Below are 25,666 nucleotides of genomic sequence, written 5' to 3' on the forward strand. Positions count from 1 at the left end.
GGATCATATGGTTATACAGGGCACCCAAAAATATACTCTTGTTATCTTGCTACTTTGCTTGATGAAAATATACCAGGGGTATTGATTAGTCAAATAGTCCTATTGAATGGGGGTTGAATCTCACCTTGTTTCATCTGATTCTGATTGAGAATTTTCTTCCGTAGGGTTTTTCTGCCTGTTTTTCTTCCTGTTTTTCTTCCTGTTTTTCTTCCTGTTTTTCTTCCTGTTTTTCTTCCTGTTTTTCTTCCTGTTTTTCTTCCTGTTTTTCTTCCTGTTTTTCTTCCTGTTTTTCTTCCTGTTTTTCTTCCTGTTTTTCTTCCTGTTTTTCTTCCTGTTTTTCTTCCTGTTTTTCTGCCTGTTTTTCTTCCTGTTTTTCTTCCTGCTTTTCTTCCTGCTTTTTTTTGTCTTCGTCAAGGGTTCCTGTTTTCCTTTATTTTCTTTCTGGATCTTATTTGGTGATCCATTACTGGTCCAGCTTGTCGTGCCCTACAGGGTGATCTAGCTTGGTGGTGCTACAGGGTGATCCATCTCCGCCGTACTACAGGGCGATCCACCGGTGCTACAGGGTGATCTATCTTGGTGGTGCTACAGGGTGATCCATCTCCGGTGCTACAGGGTGATCCATCTCCGCCATACTACAGGGTAGCCTAACACCATATACCGGGTGGCCCAAAAGGAGCACGCAAGTTATAATTGATTTAATTGAATATTTGTGATATACTGAGATATTTGAATAATTGTTGCCCTTATGTTTATTGATACCTGTTGATATAGTGTTTGTTTATCGTTTATTGATTAAGAGTTTGTTATTGATACCTGATTGACATAGATATTTGTGAAACGGAAATTGAGGTATATTCTTCCTTTCACGATTGCTGATTGACACCGATGCGCCTACGCCTGAGCTCACGCGACGCAAACGAGTTTGTCTTACCATCCGATACTAGTATTTACGATTTCACCTACTCAATTTTCGTGGTAGTTTTACTCGACGTATTGTAGTTTTTTTTGAGCGTCGTTACTACCGTAATTTATGGCTGATTGAATTCGTGGTTAGATACACCGCGCTCTTGTATGGACATTTGAACATCGCGTAGTAGTGTGAATATTGCATTGTTGTCTTAGAAGCGTTGTTGGTTAATCCATGTAAGTTAGGATTACTGAATAAATCATATTGGGGATTTTTATCTTTTATTTCCAATATTAATTGGTAAGTTATTGATATTGTGAGTTACTTAGGGTATCTGGAGGATTAAATTTACCTGGCGCCCATTAAGATCTATTTGAAATTTGCTAAGTTGTTTAACCCACTCCCGTCTCCACTGTTTAGCTTAGCCGCGGATACCCATCTGTCTTATTTGTTACCGACAGATGATTTAGTCCCCTCTTGTGGTTTGTGAGGTGACATTTTGGCGCCCAACGTGGGGCCCTTAAAAGAAGGTTTTTTTTTGCGTTTTGGCGTTAGTAGGTGACTTTTGGAAACTTTGGAAAAATATAAATATTTTTTTTTTAATTGATACCACTCTAGTAGAATAGCGTTATGGCAAGAAGACTGGTAATAAATCGTCTTGATAAAGACGAACTGACCTATGAATTAGCATATCGGGGCGTGGCAACTGGCACTTGTGAGGAAATGAGACATCGTTTGGTTCAAGTAATGCAGATGGAAAGGTACGGCGAGAGTCTTCGATATCCTTCATATCCATTCACTTTCGAGGAAGATGAGGCTGCAATCAGAGGGAAACTAGATGATATCAGAAGGCTGATTGATGACATAACCGATTCTGGAACGAGTAGCGGGGCAATGAAACTTCAGACCAAGCTAGCACATGTGTTGAATCGTATAGACAATATGGACCCAGATAAGGATAAGGACAAAGAAACCCGGAAATCCGAACTCCTGGGTTTGACTCTGTCGTTGATGGACGAATTTTCACATAAAGTTGACAGCAGCAAGAGAAGTGATACGAAGCGTGTGCCGGTTGCACTAAATCAATTAGAAAGCAGATTGGGAGCGCAATCATTCCATGCTAACTTAGGAGCAGTTGCTCGATCGTCTCTGACGGAAGATCCAGTCTTTGACCCATGCTCAACCAGTAAAATGATTCCGCCTTATAAATGGAATCTGAAGAAGTTTTCTGGAGATGGTAAAGGAATGTCGGTGACAGCATTTTTCGAGGGAATAGAGGAGTTGAGACTAGCGCGACATGTCCCCAACGCTGTTTTGTTGGACTCAGGTGTGGACCTCTTTGCTGACAAGGCGTATCAATTTTATAAAGATTGTCGGAATCGAGTATCGACCTGGGAAGAACTAGTGGAAGAGTTTCGAGAAGAATATCTCTCTGCCAATCATTCTGACGCATTGTTCGAAGAATTGCAGAAAAGGACTCAACACCACTCAGAAACCATCGGAGTTTATCTTGCAGTGATGTCAAGCTACTTCAGCCGCCTAGGTTGCCCAATGACAGAGGAAGCTAAGCTGAACATAGTTATGAAGAATTTACATCCCTTTTACCAAGACAGATTACGTGAACCCTTACCCACAACCATTTCAGAACTTCGCTCGGTATGTCGAAGAATGGAAGCCAGAAGGGACATAATCAATAGCTACGTAGAACCATCAGCACGTCGTGGCAACGTGATAGAGAAGGATTTGGCTTTCGTAGAGGTCACCAAGGAATTGAATGCCTTAGAGATAGCAACGGCACGAATTCCGTCGAACAATCAGTCGAAGGAGATAGTATGTTTCCGATGCGATCAACCCGGACATCGTGCTATAGGATGTGCTCTACCGAAGCAACTGGAATGCTACAGATGTAAGAGAAAAGGGTATACCGTTCGTAATTGTCCAAACTGCTCCGTGTCGGGAAACGACAAGCGACGCCTTTGAATCGTCGAGGGGAAGGCGCTCGCGAATTGCACTCGGCGACTGCTATTCAACCAATCCTTGATTATATTCTGGATCACGCCGAAAACGATGAGAGACCCTACCTTAAAGTTGAAGTCTTGGGGCGTAGTTTACTGGGGTTATTAGACTCAGGTGCCTCAGCCACTATCTTGGGACACCCAGGTTGGCAAATCGTAAAAGATTTGGTACATTTGAATTCAGCAAAGAGAATTAGTTGCACTGTTGCCAATGGTCAAGTATGTGAAAGTATAGGAGAATGTGAAGTGCCATTTTGTTTAAGAGGCAAGCTGAAATTAATTCGAGTTTTAGTGGTTCCTGATGTCCCTCATCACTTAATTTTGGGAACGAATTTCTGGAGAGCAATGGGAGTGGTTCCGAATCTGAGGCACAACGAGTGGAAATTTTCTGAGGAAATTTGCTATCTGAACGCATTGGACCATCTTCGAGGACAAACAGCTTTATCACCATTGGAAGAGGCCCGGCTAAACGCTGTAGTAGAGAAGAACAAGGAGCTCATGGGGAATAATTTAGGCTGTACGAATCTAGCTGAACATGTCATCGTGACCAACTCACCACCCATCAAGCAGCGTTATTATCCAGTGTCGCCTATTATTCAACAACATATTGATCGAGAACTAACAGAGATGTTGAAGAACGATATTATCGAGAAGTCGAATAGTGGCTGGTCGTCACCGGTTCTTCTCGTTAAGAAGAAAGATGGGAGCTACCGCTTTTGCGTTGATTACAGAAAACTAAATTCGGTAACGGAACGAGACAGCTACCCTCTCCCATATGTTTCCCACACGCTCGATAAATTGAAAAATGCACATTATTTATCCTCTCTTGATATCAAGTCTGCGTATTGGCAAGTTCCTGTGGCGGAAAAGTCGAGACCGTATACAGCGTTTACCGTTCCTGGGCGTGGTTTGTTCCAATTTAAAAGGATGCCGTTCGGATTACATAATTCACCAGCAACGTGGCAGAGGTTGATCGATACCGTCCTAGGACCTGAACTAGAACCACACGTCTTCGTCTATTTGGATGATGTAGTGATCGTTACCCAAACTCTGGAGAAACATCTGACAATTCTTGATGAAGTTTTCCGCAGATTGAGGGAAGCAAATCTCACTGTTAGCTTCGAAAAGTGTCAATTTTGTAGGCCAGAAATGAAGTATTTGGGATACGTTGTAGATAGAAATGGGTTGCATGTCGACCCCGATAAAGTCAAGGCTATGTTGCAGCTTCCTAGACCAGAATCGGTAAAAGATGTCAGGAGACTGGTGGGTACTTTTTCCTGGTACAGGAGATTCATACCTGAGTTTGCATCCATCGTTTCTCCACTCACATCGCTGCTGAAAAAGGGTAGAAAGTTTGATTGGACCGAAACTTGCGATATCGCTTTTCAGAAGATGAAGGAACGTCTTATATCAGCACCAGTCTTGAGCTGTCCGGATTATTCCCTCCCATTTGTTCTGCAAACAGACGCCTCGGCATTTGGAATTGGCGCTGTTCTCACTCAGACTCGCGAGGATGAGGACGTAGTAATTTGCTATTTGAGTAGATCATTGACGAAACAAGAGCGCAATTTTTCTACTACAGAAAGGGAATGCTTGGCCGTGCTGTGGGCGATTGAAAAACTGCGACCTTATTTAGAAGCTATTCCGTTCACCGTAATAACCGATCACTATTCCTTGGTCTGGTTACAGAATTTGAAAGATCCATCAGGACGACTGGCAAGATGGGCAGTCCGCATGCAGCAATATGACTTCAAAATTGTTCACAGGAAAGGGAAGGATCACATCGTTCCTGACACCCTTTCTCGATCGGTCCCAGTCATTGATGCCATCAACCAGCAGATGAAAGAAGAGATTTTGGACAAGTGGTACCTGCACGTGAAAGATCGAGTGGGTTTACAACCCGAAAAATACCCCAATTGGAGATTCTCTCAGGGATCACTCTACAAGTACGTCAAACCGTGTTACGTGGAATTAGAAGACCAAACCGACGTTTGGAAGTTAGTTGTACCAAAAGCGGATCGGAAGAAAATTCTTATTGAAGCTCATGCAGACCCGACCTCAGGACATCAAGGAATATTCAAAACCTACCATCGTATCAGGGAAAGGCATTATTGGCCAAAGATGAAATCTGACGTGTCGAAGTTTGTTCGAAATTGTTCCACTTGTTCCGCCTATAAACCCGACCTCAGAGGACCAAATGGACTAATGACTCCACAACCGAAAGTGACCCGGCCATGGGAAATGATCGCCAGTGATATCATGGGACCCTTACCTAGATCTACAAAAGGCAATAAATTTATCCTAGTCGTAACAGATTACTTTAGCAAGTTTTCATTAGTCTTTCCGCTAAGATCGTCAACAGCAGAAATCATCATAAGGAAGATCGAAGAGGAAGTTTTTCTGGTATATGGAGTTCCCCGAATTCTTTTGTGCGATAATGGGCCGCAATACCGATCTCGACAGATGAGAAAACTCGTGGAAGAATATAAGGTGAAAATTAGGTATAATGCCCATTATCATCCTCAGGCAAACCCGACTGAACGAGTGAACAGAACATTGAAGTCAATGTTGGCTATGTATGTGTCCGATAATCACAGGACCTGGGATTTCAACTTACCCAAGCTATCATGCGCCTTGAGAACGGCTCGACATGAGACGACTAACCACACTCCATATTTCGTGAATTTCGGCCGCTCAATGGTTTTGTGCGGAGAGGAGATCTCTCGGAGGAAAAATCTATTGGTTGATAGTGAACCTGCTGAAGATTCGAGGCCTGAAGGATTTAGAAAACTCTTTGAGGAGATAAGGAAAAGGTTAGATGTGGCTGCTCGAAAGAATGAAAAAACTTATAACCTTCGAAGAAGGAGTGAAGAATTTTGGCCAAATCAACCCGTTTGGAGGAAGAATTTTGTGGTATCAGAGGCGGACAAATATTTTAGTGCTAAGCTAGCGCCAAGATTTGTCGGGCCTTTTTATATTAAAAAAAGGGTATCCCCGTGGACATATGAATTAAGAGATGAAGACGGTAATTATAAGGGGATATGGAATGCGAAAGACCTAAAGTCAGCTAGCGCTGATGAAAATTTACGCTAGTAAATTTTCTTGAGGCAAGGGGGGAATTGTAACGGTCTAAATTTACTTGTAAATATTGTAGATATGGTTCGTTTATTTACTATGGAATCGACAGAATTGTCATTTATTGATGACGAACTTTTCGTCACAGCTAGGGACACATCTGGTTTGTCAGTGTGCCCGACCTACATTTTCAAAGAAGTTGTTACGTTTCAATTTAGCACTAGATCAAACTGCTCTTATGTGACCTTTCAAAACCACTACCTTACCTTTTAAGATCTTTATTCAGAGGATATTAACAATGTAATTCAGTTACAAGTTCATTTTATTCATTTAACATCATAGTAATGGGAATCTTCCGTTCCATAGAAAACCATACCTGAAATGTATAAGAATAAATGTATGCTCCCTGACTAACTGCTTTGACCAGTACTTACGCGTTCTCCTATTGCCAATCGACATTGGAGATCCGAAATTCCTCGCTAGGTTGAAATAGTTGTTATTGTTTGTTTCTCAGTTTTCTTCACCTATCATTTTTTTCAGCCGTTGTCTGCCGTATTCCCTATACCTTTCCGAGAATATTTCTTGCATAGATTGTTATTCATCACTTCCAGAAGGTTTACTGACATATTAGAGCCATATCGCCTGAAAAAACAATATTAGTTACCTCTGGGTTTCTGAATACTGTTTGATATTTTCGGTAAATATTCTGCATAATATGAATGCTCTAATATTTGTACTGAAAGGGAAGGTTATGGCGACTTACCTTATATGTTTCTATTCCATCGCATGAATAAGGATTGGTAAATAGTTGAAAATAGGTTGGAACAATATATTTTGTAAATATTCGTAAACAAGGTTAAGAGACAGCTGTTGGTTGACATCTGCCGAACTTTCGTAGTGTCGTTCCGTCGACTTACACCGAACTAGTTCTACAGTTGTTCACGGGTGAGGGATTGATCGGTTACTCAAGTTGTCAAGGGTTGTTTTAGGGTTGCATTGCTTTGAGAAGGAGTTTTGATGGGTCATGGACTTGTTGATGATGTATCAAGTGGCTGTGGAGGAATTGTTAGATTTATGATGTTGTGCACAGCGCCCCCTTGGTGCTTGTAGTGTAGATTGGATGCACTGTGGCAACAACTGGTTAGCTGTCAGATGTGGCATTCTCTTAGTATTTGGAAGTTAGCCTTCGGTGAGCTTGGTTCGGAGTTCAAAGGGTATCATCAGACTGATTGTAGGATATATTTGGTTGTATTTGTGCCATCCTTCACGGGGATTATTTCTACAAGTCAGGATTGTATAGTGGAAGACTGATTGGTCATTTTGGTGTGGATATTTGCAGTCTGAAACTTAAGCTCTTTTGAGGATTTGTGGTGGTTACCGAACTCGTGCCAGGTGGAAGGATTTCCGAAATTAGGTATGTCTGAATCACTGTCGCATCTCTCATGTGATCTTAGCTATGATATCACTTCTTCAATTCTACAACCTTCGTTTCTCGTCTCTAGATTCATAAGAAACAGAAGGCCCTCAGTCACTCATCAAGTCCCAGCAGGACTTCCGTGCAGAACACCGCACGCGAAGAATCGTATAGAAAACCCCTTGGCCAGGGTAAGAATTTTACCATTAAATGTGTTTTAAATGATTTTAGTAATTTCTGGTTCCATCGTTATATCTCAACTGAATATTAGTATTGAAGAGAGGTTTCAACACTCATTCAATTTTCTTGATTTTTACGGATCATATGGTTATACAGGGCACCCAAAAATATACTCTTGTTATCTTGCTACTTTGCTTGATGAAAATATACCAGGGGTATTGATTAGTCAAATAGTCCTATTGAATGGGGGTTGAATCTCACCTTGTTTCATCTGATTCTGATTGAGAATTTTCTTCCGTAGGGTTTTTCTGCCTGTTTTTCTTCCTGTTTTTCTTCCTGTTTTTCTTCCTGTTTTTCTTCCTGTTTTTCTTCCTGTTTTTCTTCCTGTTTTTCTTCCTGTTTTTCTTCCTGTTTTTCTTCCTGTTTTTCTTCCTGTTTTTCTTCCTGTTTTTCTTCCTGTTTTTCTTCCTGTTTTTCTTCCTGTTTTTCTGCCTGTTTTTCTTCCTGTTTTTCTTCCTGCTTTTCTTCCTGCTTTTTTTTGTCTTCGTCAAGGGTTCCTGTTTTCCTTTATTTTCTTTCTGGATCTTATTTGGTGATCCATTACTGGTCCAGCTTGTCGTGCCCTACAGGGTGATCTATCTTGGTGGTGCTACAGGGTGATCCATCTCCGCCGTACTACAGGGTGATCCACCGGTGCTACAGGGTGATCTATCTTGGTGGTGCTACAGGGTGATCCATCTCCGGTGCTACAGGGTGATCCATCTCCGCCATACTACAGGGTAGCCTAACACCATATACCGGGTGGCCCAAAAGGAGCACGCAAGTTATAATTGATTTAATTGAATATTTGTGATATACTGAGATATTTGAATAATTGTTGCCCTTATGTTTATTGATACCTGTTGATATAGTGTTTGTTTATCGTTTATTGATTAAGAGTTTGTTATTGATACCTGATTGACATAGATATTTGTGAAACGGAAATTGAGGTATATTCTTCCTTTCACGATTGCTGATTGACACCGATGCGCCTACGCCTGAGCTCACGCGACGCAAACGAGTTTGTCTTACCATCCGATACTAGTATTTACGATTTCACCTACTCAATTTTCGTGGTAGTTTTACTCGACGTATTGTAGTTTTTTTTGAGCGTCGTTACTACCGTAATTTATGGCTGATTGAATTCGTGGTTAGATACACCGCGCTCTTGTATGGACATTTGAACATCGCGTAGTAGTGTGAATATTGCATTGTTGTCTTAGAAGCGTTGTTGGTTAATCCATGTAAGTTAGGATTACTGAATAAATCATATTGGGGATTTTTATCTTTTATTTCCAATATTAATTGGTAAGTTATTGATATTGTGAGTTACTTAGGGTATCTGGAGGATTAAATTTACCTGGCGCCCATTAAGATCTATTTGAAATTTGCTAAGTTGTTTAACCCACTCCCGTCTCCACTGTTTAGCTTAGCCGCGGATACCCATCTGTCTTATTTGTTACCGACAGATGATTTAGTCCCCTCTTGTGGTTTGTGAGGTGACAACAGGAACAATACCCAACACAAATACAGGAACAATAAACACAATAGGAACAAAAACACGGCAGAAACAACAGAAACAAAGGTGCTTCTAAGAACAACTATACTAGAAACAACAAATGCAATGAAAACTGGTCTGGGGGTTAATCCAACAAGATCTTCCAACAATATTGTCAGGTTGACAGTAAATATCAATGAGCAACTGTTTTCCATGGTGATTTCAGGGCACCGCATGATTCAATGAAACTGATGTAATTCAATCCGTTCAAATGATTTCAGACAACAATTCAGCAAGTAGGTAAAATAATCTAAATTCTACCTGTTCACCGAGTGCAATTTTTTCTTTAAAAATTAACAGTTGTTTCGGTGTTGCAATGAATATAAAGATTAATTTTGTTTCGGATGGTAAAATGTTTCCTCAATATTTTGATAAAGGACCCCGCACATTCCTTATGAGAAATGGCTTGCCTTGAATTTTGCCAAAATTTTGATATGTTGTAGTTCTTGATGTGCTGATTGAAAGTGTCTACAGCCAAAGCTCAGAATTGTACAGTTTTCGAGATGTGAACCTTTGAATATATATTTTTTCCATTTTTTGCAGTTTTTGCTCATCAAACGAGAGCTTTCATTTCTGGTTGGGATAGAATTTGGATGTTCAGCAACCCGAATTAGTTTTCCGAATAATCTTCTTCAGTTATATATAATAATTTTTCATACACTGCTCCACACTATCTCGATAATCTGAGAATGTGGTGCTGTGACATTTTCCTCCGATAGGCTCAAAATGGATGATAGCATCTCACAGCATCTGTATCTTTCATATCTGAGAGTACTCTCCAGATAGAATGAAGGGGTTCAGGTATTGGAAGCGAACTATTTTGCGCCGTAATATGTTTTACCTAAAAATAGGGTGTTCCATCGCGAGTGGCAAACAGTGTATATCACTTTGGCCAACCCCATTCAGGTGGTAGGTGCATTTAAGCATTTCCATCAGTCCTGAGAGTTTCATCGTTCCACCTAGAATATTACGGAAGATACGGGGGTGTTTCCATTAGAAGTGAGACAAATCCGGATTTTTCAGGACTGAAATTTTTTCAGGAAAAAAGTGTATTCGTAGTAAGTTGGTAGTCCTGATCACGAATCTGAAGAAATTTTGAGCCTATTTTGCCCCCTAATATGTTTTACCGTAAAAATGGGGTGTTCCATCGCGAGTGGCGGACAGTGTATATGACTTTGGCCAACCTCATTCAGGTGGTAGGTGCATTTTGAGCATTTCCATCAGTCCTGAGAGTTTCATCGTTCTACCTCGAATATTACGGAAGATACGGGGGTGTTTCCATGAGAAGTGAGACACAATGTATACTTTCACAATGAGGCTTTCAACATTGCTAATCAACATAAGCAGCATCAGTGAACAAAAATAGGTGGGTTGAAAAATATTCGAAGGGAAAACCACTACTTTCGTGTGATTATTGAATCCTTTTTATTTCAATACATGTTTCACTCGAAATATTCATTATAATTTTATGTCACCCAAACAGACAATTCCATTCTACTCTCGATACCAGTTTGTAAAAACAGATAGTTTTTGAAAAAAAGCGTTTTGTCTAGTAATCAAAAGTAGAAGGAAATGAATCCGAAATGAACTATTCACAAAAATGTGTAGATCGTGAACAAACATATTTTCCAGATATGAAAGTTCATTGTTCCAGTAGTGGGTGATGATAGAAAAAATGACTCACCTCTGCTGTGATCGTAGGACCATATCTGGCATAGGAAATATACCTTCCGCGATACACTCAACGTTGATGAATCCATCCTTTGCGTTTAGGACTCGTAATAAAAGATTTTTTTCTGAAACTGAAAAAAAAAAACAATAATTAACAATCAATTTCAAATTTCACTGAACATTATTTTCATATCGTGATTCTCCTTCCCTGAATAATTTGGTGAATGAGGTCAATGAAACAAAATTCACTTTTTTTGCAGAACAAAATTACGAAAAATCTATTTTCCATGTTTTTTTTCTTCAGATATAGAAAGGAATAGTTTGCAATATATTGCACTTGAATCTGTAATGCATACAAGAATCTTCTTTACTTGTAGAATTTGTAAAATTTCTACTTTTCTGTTATTAGTGACGGAGAAAAATCCGGTTATATTTCAAGATCCGTTGTTCTTGAAATATAATATCGTTCCTTTGCTCATTGCTTTCATGTAAAATGACATAAAAGCAATATCAGATATTTTCAAATGTTTTTTCATTAATTTTCATTCAACTTTCCACTGAATTCGTGGAGGGATGAATTTTCAAAATACTAATCCACTTCCACTCGAGTAATAAGGCACAGAACTCAATTTCCGCGAGATGAACCAGTTTAGAACCGCAGTAATTGTAGTTAATAATAACCTCGCTTATTAATAACGTTCAAAAGCATTGTGGGAACAAAAAAGGATTCCGTTATGACAGAGAAACGAATTAATTGAATCTGCAGAAGGAAAATGGGGGGATTTTAATAAGTCATACAAGGTAATATGTCCCGCAATGTAAATTGGGACGGAAACCTTGTGAGCAAAATTTTATGGCTTAAATAACGAACGCCATGTTTGTAGAAATGGAACAGGATTATCAGCATTATCTTTCATGCTTTGAAACTGGTAGATCTTTTATAGTTGTGATGAATATACATTTCATTTGTGAATGGATTGCTGTTGTAATATTAACAATGTGGGAAATGGAAGTTTTTCACTGTTCATCCAATAAATCCGTGAGTTTAAAAACCTTGCATGAATGGAAAACAATACCCATTCGGCTCAGAAATCTTCTATTCGTTTTGAGCATTGATCAGTTCATATAATACATGAATTATACTGAATTCTCTATTCATATACATATATTCAACAAAACAGGTCTTCCACATATCAATCAAATTACATTGGATGATAACTTCACCATAGTCTCAGCAGATAAAATCAAATACCTTGAAATCATAATTGATAGACATTTGAAATGGAACTCACAGGTAGAATATCTGGTAAAAAAACTCCGCTGTATTTTGTACAGATTCAAAAAATTTTCAGGAATATTCGATACAAAACAACTTAAAATTATATATATATATGAGTCTAGTAGAATCTCATTTGAACTACGGGATGGGGAGGAGTCTCTAAAAGTCACCTCAAACATCTTGAAGTGACAAAAAATCGTTTTCTAAGAATGATTCTAAACAGAAAATAGATATTCAAGCGACGCTCTTTATGAATAGTCTTATATGTTTGATCTGAGACAATTATTTTTCATTAGCATAACTACAACGCAGTTCATAAATAAAAATGAACTCCAGAAACCATTACTCATGCTTATACAACGAGGCAAATTGGTAACTTCTCAATACCCTTCGCATCCAAATCAATTGGTCAAAACTGTTAGAGTCCTAGCTCCAAAGGCATTTAATATACTTCCTAAAGAATTGAAAAACGAGACTTCCAAATTCAGATTCAATAAAGGAATAAAACTCTTCACGAAATAATCTGATCAATATGAGACTCGTGCACTAATTTGAAACTGAAAAAAAAATAAAATAAAAGAAAAACAATAAGTTTGTTAACTACTATATTGATTGTTCACCATAAATTCCCATGATGAAAAAATCACATTTTCAATACACACATAGACCACTCACATGTACATATATATTTAAGCGTAATAATATCATAAATTCTTTATATTTGTTCATTTTAGCAAGGGTAGATCACTTCAACATCTTCATCCAGAAAGTACCTACATCTCAGTGAAACATTAAAATATCAACTTGAATTATTCTCATCAAAAGAAAACTATTGGAGTAGGATATCGAACGAAGCAATCAGTTTTGTTAAATAATTTTTCCAGTATGAAATATTGTAAAGTCCTTGAAAGTACAACATTGTCGAAAAATATACAAAATTCAATTTCTAAAGGCAATCATGAAATGTTTCCAGTTGAAAATTTTCCTATTTCGTTTTTGAAACCTGTATTCACTATGAAAATCTCGCCCCAAAGGATGATAGTTTGGTATCAATATTTGATTTTTCGTTTGTTTGAAGGTGGTTGACAATGTTTCGTGATGCATGAAAAATCAAAAAGATTAGCCGAGAAATAACAATTATATCAAGCAAAAAAAACTTAAATTACAATGAAATGAAATACTAGCAACAAAAAAAATAAAAAAATTCAACTATCAACACGAGATGACAATGAAAAATTATTAACTAGAAATGAAAATTGAAAATTTCCAAGCCAAGTTATTTCACTCCATGTATATGTTGGCTATATTACCGTGTTTGTTTATGTACTATTTTATGATTGATATTCACAAACACAAAAAAGCAATTTTACACTAATGTCAGAGTCCCATACCTACAACACCCGTTCATCTAATCTCATGAAAACACAGTCTTTTCGACTTACAAAATAAATCAAAAAACAACTCCCTTCCCCTAGGTCTTTACAATAAAATATCGAAGAGAATAAGGCAGCTCCCACTACAGAATTTCGAAAAAAAACTAAAATGTTACCTTCTTAAAAATTGTTTCTACTCTGTGGAAGAATATGCCTCTTCTCACATGGACATATAGAACACTGTACGTTGATATACAGGACCCACTATATATATGAAGGATTTTTCTTTATTTCGAATATTTCCTTCGGCAATACTGCACGACTGTATGTGCTTTTAGGTAATCTGTATTTTATTTATATATATTTCAGTCTGTATGTCTGTGCAAGTGCGTGGGCATACATATATGTATGATTTATTAATATAATTCATATTATGAAGGAATTAATACAATAAACTGACTCAGTATTTCTAGTTTCACATTGTTAAATGAATGACATGACTTGCTACAAATGTTTATTTTTACATAACGTAGTCAAAACAAATCTATCTATCTATAACCAGTGAAAGTGGCGATCCCATTGACATAAATTATTGTTAACACTGCACCACAGTGAGCCCCCTCACTTGTATGAACTACCCAAAATTCACAAGAAGGATATTCCTCTCAGACCGATCATTAACTCCAGAGATTCAGCTACTCAAAACTTGTTCGGATTTTCACTACCAATAATAAAACCACTGCAAGGAAAATCACCATATTTTGTGAAGTATTCAAGTCATTTTGTAGAACTCCTTGGAGCAATCGAAGTCGAAGAGCTGGATCAACTGATCAGTTTCAACGTGGAAAGCTTCTACACCAACGTTCCTGTTGAAGAAGCACTTCAAATCATACATAGAAAGCTATCCGGAGATGGTGACCTGAAAGATAGAACAAACTTACCGATACAAGTAATCATTCAACTACTAGGAAGCTGCATACGAAACTGGTACTTCCAACTGAAGGACGAATTCTTTACGCAAGATGTGGGACTGCCAATGGGATCGCCACTTCCACCGGTTATATCCAACATATATATGGAGTGATTTTAAACTCTGAACATTGAAAAAGCCCACATGAAGGCCCGAGTCTGGTTGAACCAGCGTAGAATCTTCCATCACTATCACAATGGAGAAGGAAGTCCACAACGGATTGCCATTCTTAGACATATTGGTTTGAAACTCTGGCCACTGAAGAAGCACACAAGTAGTACTGAGTCTGATTGAGATACGTGGACGACACCTTCATAATAGTGAACCATGGGAATGCAGAACTAGACATATTCCTGAAGTACATCAACACTTCCAAGATGCAGAATGAAATCCACAACGAATTGACACTCTTAGACGTATTGGTTAAGAGGACCGGCACTAAATGGGAAACATCTGTATACCGAAAACCCACAAACACGGGACAGCATCTGAACCAGGAATCCAACCATTGTCAATCGACTTGGAGAGGAATCATCAAGACTCTAGTAGACTGTGTTTTGGGCTCTGTAATACAAAGGGAGGTTTCGAAAAGGAACTAGACATCATCAAAAAATATTCCACGGAATGGTTACTCCAAAGTGATTGTGAAACAGACTTTCGCTAGAAGACAGCAAGAGCCTCATGAGAAAGAGATGAATTTACAACCAGTACTTGTACTTCACAATATCAGCGGATTGTCGGAAAGGATAAGAAGAATTGAGTCCAAGTGTATCATCAGAACCGGCTTCAGATCTGGGAACACTATCCGTAGCAGCCTCACGAAAACCAGGCCACCAAACGCAAACTGAGATTCCAAGAATTGCATTCACCGGATACCCTGCGAGTGCGGAGAATCATACATCGGTGAAACTAGGAGGCCATTGAAAGTTCGCATTGCTGAGCACAAGAAACACACACAGCGAGGAGAAACTAGCAAATCCGGAATAGCAGAGCATGTTGGGACTCATCAACATAACATCAAGTGGGCTCAAGCTGAAATCATCCACAAAGGGGAATACTGGTTTAGGAGAAAATTCAGAGAAGCCACATATATGAGTTGTCCAATAACGTATTTAGCTAAGCTAGCGTAGAGATACGCAACATATGGAAACCTATAATCAAGCGGAACTCGACCAACTCCCATCAAACGGATAGCTCCGGCTAACAACGATGAAGCCGGGAAAGGGAAGAGGGGATAGGTGAAAGCACTCGAAAGACCTATAAATAGTCAGATCTCGGAGAAATGAATCCAGTTATCACCCAAAGACGATTATGGATACTAACAATAGAAACGTCGTGAAGTAACTTGGCTTGAAATCTTTTAATTTTCATTTCTTGACAATAATTTTTAATAGTTCTATTTGTTTATTGTTGCTTGTATTTTATTTCATTATAATTTCAGTTCTTTTGCTTAATATAACTGTTATTTTTCAGCTAATCTTTTTAATTTTTATAGATCCTTTCAGGGATTTCAAATCATCTGATTTCTCAATTGATACTGACTAATTGAATTTTCCAGTAGTTTATATTACGCAGTTCTCATGTATGGAACTTCCCCCAAACATAACCTGAAACTGCTGGATAACATCCAGAAAAGAGCCATCCGCCTGATTGGAGACGCAAATATCACTTACAACCTTGATAGTTGCGAACATCGAAGAAAGGTTGGGGATTTGTCTCTTTTCTACGGATACTTTCACGGGAAGTGTTCAAGTGACCTGGCATATCTTATTCCATCAAGAGCGAAATACTCGACGGACTGTGGCTGCTCATCGTTTCGAGGTTCAACTCAGTACACCTGGAACTTCACTGTTTGAGAACTCTTTCATTTCGAAATCTGTGTTTATGTGAAATGAATTTCCTGAGATCATTTTTCCAAATGGATTCCTAAAAAAAGTACCTTTTTGGGGTGACCTTTTCAGTTTGTTCTTTACTGAACTGCGGCAGATTCCCTATTGATTAGGCTTCTATTTTTTCAGATTGTGAAAGGTAATAAACCCCTAAAATACAGTATAAAATTTGTTTGAAGGTGGTTGACAATGTTTCGTGGTGTATTTCATCAGTTCGGACTTCCATTGTCTAATATAATATAAATTGATTTGATAACCCTGAAAAAACCATGGAACCATGAAAATGCAGAACTAGACACTTTCCTGAAGCAAATCAACAACATAAGGCCTTTCATCCCTTTCACAATGGAGAAGGAAATCCACAACGAATTGCCTTTCTTAGACGTATTGGTGAAGAGGACTAACACTAAATGGGAAACATCTGTATATCGAAAACCCACCCACACAGGACGACAGTATCTGAACTAGAAATCCAACCACCATCAATCGACTAAGAGAGGAATCATCAAGACTCTACTGGACCGTGCTTTTGGGCTCTGTAATACAAAGGAAGGTCTCAAAAAAGAAGTAGGCATCATCAAAAATGACCTTCAACGGAATGGTTATTCCAAAGTGATGGTAGAACAGGCCTTAGCTAGAAGACAGCAAGAACTCCACAAGGAAGAGAAGTAGGCATAACCAGTACTTGCACTTCCCTTCATCAGAAGATTTTCGGAAAGCATCAGAACGATTGGGTCCAAGTTTAACATCAGGACCTGCTTCAGATCTGGGAACACTATCCGTAGGAGCCTCACGAAAATCAGGCCACCAAACGCAGACTGCGGTAAATTGCATTTATCGGATACCCTGCGAGTGCGGAGAATCATACATCGGTGAAACTAAGAGGCCATTGAAAGTTCGCGTTGCTGAGCACAAGAAACATACACAGCGATGATAAACCAGCAAATCCGGAATAGCAGAGCATGTTTGGACTCATCAACACAACATCAAGTGGGCTCAAGCTGAAATCATTCACAAAGAGGAACAATGGTTTAGGAGAAAATTCAAAGAAGCCGGGTATATGTTGTCCAACAACGCATTTAGTCAAGCTATCATAGAGATATGTAACATGTGGAAACCTCTAATCAAGCGAAAAACGACCAACTCCCGCCAAACGGTCATCTCCCGCCAAAACCAATGAAGCGGAAAGAGGGAAGAGGGGATAGGTGAAAGCACTCGAATGACCTATAGTCAGATCTCGGAGGAATGAGTCCAGTTATCACCTGAAGACGATTGTGGATACTAACAATCGAAAAGTTGTGACATAACTTGGTTTGAAATCTTTTAATTTTTATTTTTTCATTTTTTGTTAATAATATTTTCAATTTTTTAAATTTTTTCAGCTTTTATCAATATTTCAATTTTTATTTGTTTTGTTGTTGTATGTTATTTCTGTGTAATTTCAGTTTTTTGTTTGATAAAATTGTTATTTTCGGTTAATCTTTTTTAATATTTTTTTCAGGGTTATCAAATTGATTCATATTATATTAGACAATGGAAGTCCGAACTGATGAAATACACAGTATAAGATATCGAGACCTCCATGAAAAAAAAAGTCGTTTGAATAATATAGATATACATGTTCAGCTTTCTCAACAATTCAGTGAATATTTTCAGATTTTGATTAAATTTATTTTCTGAAAAATGAACCAAACTGAACTCAACAGAAATTACTTGGAAGAAAATTTATGGAAGTTGTGTAGATGCAACATAATACTTGCATGATAAATTCAATGCTGACCAAAAATTGATAGTTTTTCAGAGTGCAATTTGTGCCCCCCAACCAAAATTATATTATTATTCTTAGCTACAAGAGATCGAAGCAGTGAATTAATTCGCTGATGTTCAAAACAGGACAAGTGAGTACGATGAAATAACAAAAAGATTAAAAAAGCGGTTCAAGTGTTAAAACTCTGATTTCTAAAGGCATAACAAGGACTAAACAAACCACACTAATCACCAGACAAACATAATCCTCAACATCCTCTCGACCGCCAACTACAGCATATTTCCCCTAATTCTCAGTAAACATTAAATCTGGGTACGAAATTAAAAGAGCGAAGGAATTCGTAAACAACTGGTTCAGCCTAAATAAATAAGAGTACATTCAGAGAAAATCATTTGGCCTTTATATGCCCACAGCCTGAAAAAAACGACCTTTTTTCAAACAAGCCATTAAGTAGATTACTTTTTTTGTAACTACGGAAACTACGGCTTAGGTACGTAATTGGATTAGGATGGGATTACTGTGGGAAAATGAATTTGTGACAAGTTATTAAATATGATTCAAAGCCAGGTGATTTGTCCTAGACGAAAATCACAACCATTGTTGGATATAAATTTCTCTCACATATGAACTGATACAATTATTTTTCGTTCAAAATCTTTCTATCAAGTTGGTTGTAAAAAAGCAGATTTCAAACCACATTTTGAGAGAACTTTTAATGTTATCGGGCAAAAAAACCTGCTGTTGTATAGGCAAAAGTTCAAATTTCAATGTTTATTACAAATAAAAATCAAAATGATCGAAATTTTGTTCTACAACGAAATATAATGAAGATGTGTCACATTTATTCGTTATTCTACACCAATGCTGGAAAAATAGTGTACGCACCATGTTCAAAAACAAATTTTTTGGACTCGCAGACTTCCAATTAACAATATTACTATACGTAATCTTCGACGTTTTGCTTGTTATTGTGTATATCTATATGTATGTTGCTTTTTATTAGGAGAATGAATAAATGATTGTCATTTCAACAATATTATTAGAAAGATATGGTCATTTTTGAATGCCCGAAAAAAAAATCTGATACCACTGTTTAATCACTATATCTCTTACAGTCATCGATGAAATCAGCTACAGCACCTACCTATACCGAAATAATTTCTGGCTGTGAAATTCTGAGTACTGATCATTCTATTGTGTATAAGACACATGATCTTTTGTAGCCAGTTTGTATATAATAATTTTGCTAGATCAGTGTACAACATATTGAAGTACGATCTCAGTTTTATTCCATAACTAATGTCAAGAGCTCTCGTCGTTCCAGTTTAATAGCCAAATCACGTCTAATTAGAAAGAAATAGGCCGAAACTTCTCCTCGATAAAAGTTTTATGTAATGAAACTTCGGGTCTGCACGAAATCCAATTAAATTCTCCCAAATTACCTAGAAACGTAATAGAACGTGTCATATTGCCTTTCGACAACTTAATACTAATAAATAAAATAATGGCGAAAATATCTCGTAACGAAATCTCTTGGAAAACCTTTAATTTTCTTCAATTACTGTTTGTTCATATACTTTCTCGAGGGTTGACTCAATTATTTCTATTACTCAGAATTGGATTCAGATAATTCAGGAATTTGATAGAGACGATAACGAAATAGGTCAGAGGAAATAGCAATAATTCATCGTGTGCGCCAGATTACGAGAAAGAAGTTGCTGGGATGTATCGATTCTTTACAATTTCATGAATGCACGAATTTGAAACCAAGGTTTTCATAATACAGGAAAAAAAATTAATCACGACGAGATTCATGGAAACCGACCAGTACATTTCTGTCAGTATATTTCCAGTAGCATATATTTATACAAAAAGGTTCTTTCAGTGAAAAACAGATATCAGTTCGACACCATTCTTCACAAACAAACCAGCAGATTTCATCACCTATAACACTCACAACTACAACGCTTTAATACTTCTTCATCTGAAAATGTGTTCTTACCTTCTCATTTATCTTTAACCCTTCAACACAATGTCACCATCATTATAGCAACCCAGCCCCTGAATCGATATCGAAGATTGAACTACGTTACTATCAGCTGAAATCATAGCATAAAGATGAACCGTGGGACATTTGTTCGAATAAAAATCTTTTGGGCATCAAGTCAAAGTTTCACTAAAAATGTTGTCCTTCACACGTTCATATTATTAACAACAAACCGTTACTGTTCCAAGTAGCTTTTCCAATAGATTTTCTTAATAGATTAGAGAACTTCTTAAACAAATTTGAAATTGCAAGCTAACAACAACATGGTTTCCGCCCTGGTATATTCACCAATACGACTATACAGTCTTTTCATTCAGAAATATTGAAATTCATTGAGGTTGGCGAGTGCCCGGTGGGTATTTTTTGTGATCTTAGGCGTTCGACTGTGTCGATCATACAAAATAAACTGCATTCTTACGGATTGAGGCATGTTACTCTAGATTGAATAGCTTCATTTTTGAGAAATCGTGTGTAATATGTAAGCATAAAGTATAAAGTGTATCATCTTCAAACTCAGAAGTCAATATAGGTGTCCCGTGAGGCTCTATTTTAGGCCCTATGCTATTTCTTCTCTACATTAATGAAATCGGTACAATATTTCATAGGATACTATTTACATTATATGCTGATGATATATCATTGATTATTTCTAACAAATCCAACAATATCTTACAAAATGAATGCGAATCTATATTGGAGTCTTTGATGAAGTGGTTTTGGTCCAATGAATTATCATTCAATCCAGACAAAACAACTATCGTTAAATTTCAGACAGCCCAACAACACAGTGAGGACTTCAAAATTGAACTATCTAGTCAAGAAATTTTAACCAGTGATACTGTGAAATTCCTAGGTATTGAACTATTATTATTATTGAGGTATTGATTCATTCTATCACTTGATCAATTGTGGAATTGGCCGCGGTGGTAGTGCGTCCGACTCACGATCGGAAGACCGTGGGTTCGATTCCTGCCTCGACCAGATATTTTTCTCGAGATACTTTATCTGGTTGAAGCTGAGATGATTCTGCAACCGTGTTAGGAATCACACGTTGAAAGGTAAAACCTCGTTAGTCCTTAGCTCGCACAAGATTTTCAACTTCTGAGAGTTGTCATTCGTATGGGGGCGACAGCTGATTAACGGAAAAACAGATTTTGAACAGATTTTTTTTGAATAGATCTATAATTTGACGACTATTCTAACTCATGAACTTCTACCATGCACAGGTGTAATCTCGTTTGAGAAATGGAATTCATTTCTGGGGCAACTCTATATGTTCTAGAAACACATTCATTGCACGAAAAAGAATCGCAAGGTGCTTAGCAGGAAAATCAAGATAACATTTTTTCAGAGATCTTTGCAAAATATTGAAAATTTCAACTCTGACTGGATTATTTTTTTTTGAGATATATTTATTTGTCTAAAGCAGGGGTCTCCAAACTTTAAAGCCTTCGGGCCATAATGAATTTTTCAGTTTGTTCCAAGGGCCAATTTCTGGCCTTAACTATATTTCTAGACTAGTATAGTCGCAAAGTGCGTGATCCAAGCAAACTTACGCTTTTTTTGCATTTCAATTATTATTGTGTTTTGTGACACTTAACGACATCTAGTGGCGAGTAGTGGTACTATGTACTATCTTCTTCAGCTACCCGCTAGGTGGCATTACGCGTAAATAAATATTTGAAATTACCGCGTTGGTTCGATTCTGCAAGAGTCTGCAACTCGCGCCAGCTTTCATGTGGCTCTTGAAATCGGAAAACGTAGCAAACCATTCACCGATGGAGAAATGATAAAAGAATGCTTGATTGCAGTAGCCCAAGAAATATGCCCCGAAAAGGTAAATTTATTTAAAAGTGTCAGTTTGTCAGCAAACACCGTGGCTCGGAGGGGGCAAGACATCTCAACTGTCTGACAAAACTGGACATCATGAGTGGTTTTCTCTAGCATTGGATGAGTCAACGGATGTGTCAGATACTGCTCAGGTGTTGATTTTTATTCGCGGAGTAGATAAAAGCTATGAAGTGTATGAAGAACTTCTTGATATTGATAGTATTCACGGCACGACAACTAGGGCAGATATTTTTAAGGGAGTTGAAAATGCCATTGAAAAAAGAACCTTTGATGGAGAAATTTGAAATCTATAACGTCTGACGGAGGCAAAAATATGTATGGTAAAATGAAGGAGTGGTTGCACTTGTGTCAAAGGCTGTAGAAAATGATGGTGGCTCAAAACCATTAGTCTTACATTGTATCATTCATCAACAGTCCTTGTGCGGAAAATGTTTGGATATGTCTGAAGTTCTAAAACCAGTCATATCAGTTGTCAACTTCATCAGATCCACTGGGCTGAATCACCGACAATTCCGTGAGTTATTCAGCAGATTGGAGAAAATGATTTACCATATCATACTGTCGTACGCTGGCTTAGTTGCGGAAAAGTCCTTAAGCGCTTTTTTGAACTTCGAGCAGAGATCAATTTTTTTTTAAATGAGAAGCAGCGCTTTTTTGCCGATTTAGAAAATAGTGAATGGATGTGGAAGTTAGCCTTCCATGTCGATTTGACAAATCATATGAACGAACTGAATTTGAGATTGCAAGAAGAAAATCAGCTTCTCCCTGACTTATACACCAATATCAAATCCTTCAGGCAGAAAATCATACTATTTCAATCGCAATTACGTAAAAAATGTTTCACACATTTTGAAACATGGAAATATTCAGCCACACTACAGAGACTGAATTTCCTGTCAATTTTGCAATCGAAACTTTGAGTGCTTTGAAAATAAATTTTGATACTCGTTTTTCAGATTTTGATGTCATTCCGAATGAAATTAAGCTTTTTCAAAATCCTTTTGATTCTGACATCGAAACCCTGACTCCGGAAGTCCAAATGGAAATTATTGATTTAGGGTGCAGTGATATGCTTAAGAACAAATATCAAAATTCATCTTTGTTGGAATTTCATAAGAGTCTTCCACTGGAACAATTTGATAATTTGCATAAAGTTGCTCGTGGGTTGTTTTCTGGTTTTAGTTCGGCTTACTTGTGTGAGAAAACGTTTTTCAAGATGAAGTACACAAAGAATGTTTAACAGATCTCAATTAACCGATGAGCATCTTAAATCTCTTTTGATAATTGGTACAAGTAAAATTGATCCACAACTACAAAGTATTGTCGGTGGAAAATCACAATTACGTAAATCTCATTAGTGTTTTTGTTTTACTGTGATTCATTTCAATTATTTGTTAGTTATTATTATGCTTAAACTCAGATACTCAAGTTAAGTTTTCTTTGTCATCATTTCTGTTGTTAAGTTTCACCTTGCAAGAAAATAAAACCGAGTAATTATCATTCTGTGTTTTCTTCTTCAACTTATCACAACAATAGTAACAACAATCAGGTAATCATTGGCTGTCGCGGGCCAGATTGATGAGAGTAAATCATTGGCTGTCGCGGGCCGCATTGATGACACTGGCGGGCCGGATTTTGCCCGCGGGCCGTAGTTTGGAGACCCCTGGTCTGGAGCATCGAAGAAAGGTTGAAAATTTGTCCCTCTTTTATAGATACTTTCAAGGGAAGTGTTCAAGAGCGGTACAAGAGCGGTACATAATGTTGCGGTTTCTGTGGATTCTTTTCACAAAATCCATATTGGCAAGGGGTCAGCAGGTTGAATATTTCAGAAGTAGTCGCTCATGCATGCATCTCTCCAATACATCCTAAAATAGACTGAGAATGGGAATACCCCCGCGGTTATCAACTTTTTTCGGATAACCTGCCTTGAATAAAGGTATTGTTTTCATAACTAAGCAAAGAGAAATGAAACTTTTTATGTTTTTCACCACTTTTATTTGTAACTAACGTTATTGCAGTTTCGTCCTATATGGACATTTTCAAACTTATACAATAAACTAACAATGATTCATTACATTCGCCATTAAATATCACCCCTGTAGGTACTGATAGAAATAGAGGTACTTGACTTGATTGAGTACCTGAATTTACAGTTCACAATTCGGATGTGCCAATTTAAAAACCGGCGAGTAAACTATATCGATTTGATCATTTAACAGGTTGCACCCGCAACGTTCATGCTTGTGAATTACCAAGGATTTAAATAATTGAGTTTGCAACCCTTCCTTGCATAGTGCGGAATTTCCGTATCGTTTAAATTCGGAAACTTGTGGTTCCATGCCAAGGAGTGGTTTGAAAACGTCAAATAATTTTTTCTTAGTCTGAAGGAACTTTGATGTTAAGCGTACCGTTTTTGGAAATTTCAGCCACATTGTCCTACATAAACACTATCACACTCCGGACACTTAAGCTTATAAACTCCAGAGTTTTCCAACTTGTCGACCTTATCTTTGGCATTGAAAAGGAAATGAGATGACCTGGCATGTGGTATAGTTTTCGATACTTTTAGAACGTCTGGTAGATCACATCATTCCATTTACTGATAGCGTTTCGTGTTTCAGAAATATCTTTGTGGCAGTAATTTCACTACTGTGTCTATAAGAAGAGGTATTCATTCTCACAACTTTATCTTAATGTATAATAGACGAGTCAGTTAAAAGAAACCCTTACTTTATTTTGATCGCTACAATGCACCAACTACTCGACCAAGCTTTTCATTCGACTATTCGGCTTTTACCCTGGGAATATCGATGTAAAATTTATTAGTGCGGGAAGAATTATGGTTGCGGCGCGGCCCAGCTGCAAAAAAGAATTCAAATCGCACTTTAGAATACATTAACAGCGTAAGGGCAGTGCTTTGTTCCATAAATTCCAAAACAACTTTCTTTGTGAGAAATTTCCACCGAAACAAAATAAAAAAGAAAGATGAATTCAAGGAACGAATGAATTCATTTTGATATATTAAGTGCTTTTTTTCGAAGACAATTAAGCGGAACTTGGTCGAGTCTGCATTAGAGCTAACTGGGCTCTGATGGAAAAAACAAATTTCTTTATCTGGAAACTTGATACTTCATTATCAGTGAGCACAATATATTTGGAACTGTGAGATTTGAAGTGAACAAAAAGATTTTGAATGATCTGAGATCAGCTTATGGTATATAATGTAGAAAGCAAGAAGTGACTGAATTAATGAACTAACAGGTATTCAAGCTCTGAGCTTTGGAAAATTACAGATTTTTTTCGTACCTTTGGAGCTGTCTGACTTGTCCATTTAGTCCAAGGCTCCAGAAAACACTGCAGCCTCTTGGGCTTATTGCGTTTATTCTCCCATCTTCTCATGACACCCATTCCATCAGTCTCGTTCCCTGTACTAGTTTCTACAGGTTCCGTGTTGGATGTTCGTCATATTCTTCTGGGCGTAATTTTGTACGTCCATATATTGCCTGCCTCCTGTGATTCAGTGCCTCACATTCCCATAAGATGTGTAAAGCTGTTTCTATCCCTTCGTTGCATAATCTGCAATTGAGGTCTCCATTGTACATCCCCATTTTATTCAGGTGTTCTCTG

General features: G+C 37.7%; 1 protein-coding gene across 1 annotated transcript in view; it reads right to left on the reverse strand.

Moving 5' to 3' along the window:
* LOC141483851 (selection and upkeep of intraepithelial T-cells protein 1) overlaps window positions 1-25,666 on the reverse strand; it is a 566,613-nt gene that overhangs the window by 210,342 nt on the left and 330,605 nt on the right. Inside the window, exon 4 of the mRNA XM_074178752.1 lies at window positions 10,876-10,993. Coding sequence (XP_074034853.1) covers window positions 10,876-10,993 — 118 coding nt within the window. The remainder of the gene's footprint in view (window positions 1-10,875; window positions 10,994-25,666) is intronic.

The sequence above is a fragment of the Leptinotarsa decemlineata genome, unplaced genomic scaffold (assembly GCF_025532065.1).
Source record: "Leptinotarsa decemlineata unplaced genomic scaffold, Ldec_3_MD MMD2_tig00004307_RagTag_RagTag, whole genome shotgun sequence".
Classification (NCBI taxonomy): domain Eukaryota; kingdom Metazoa; phylum Arthropoda; class Insecta; order Coleoptera; family Chrysomelidae; genus Leptinotarsa; species Leptinotarsa decemlineata.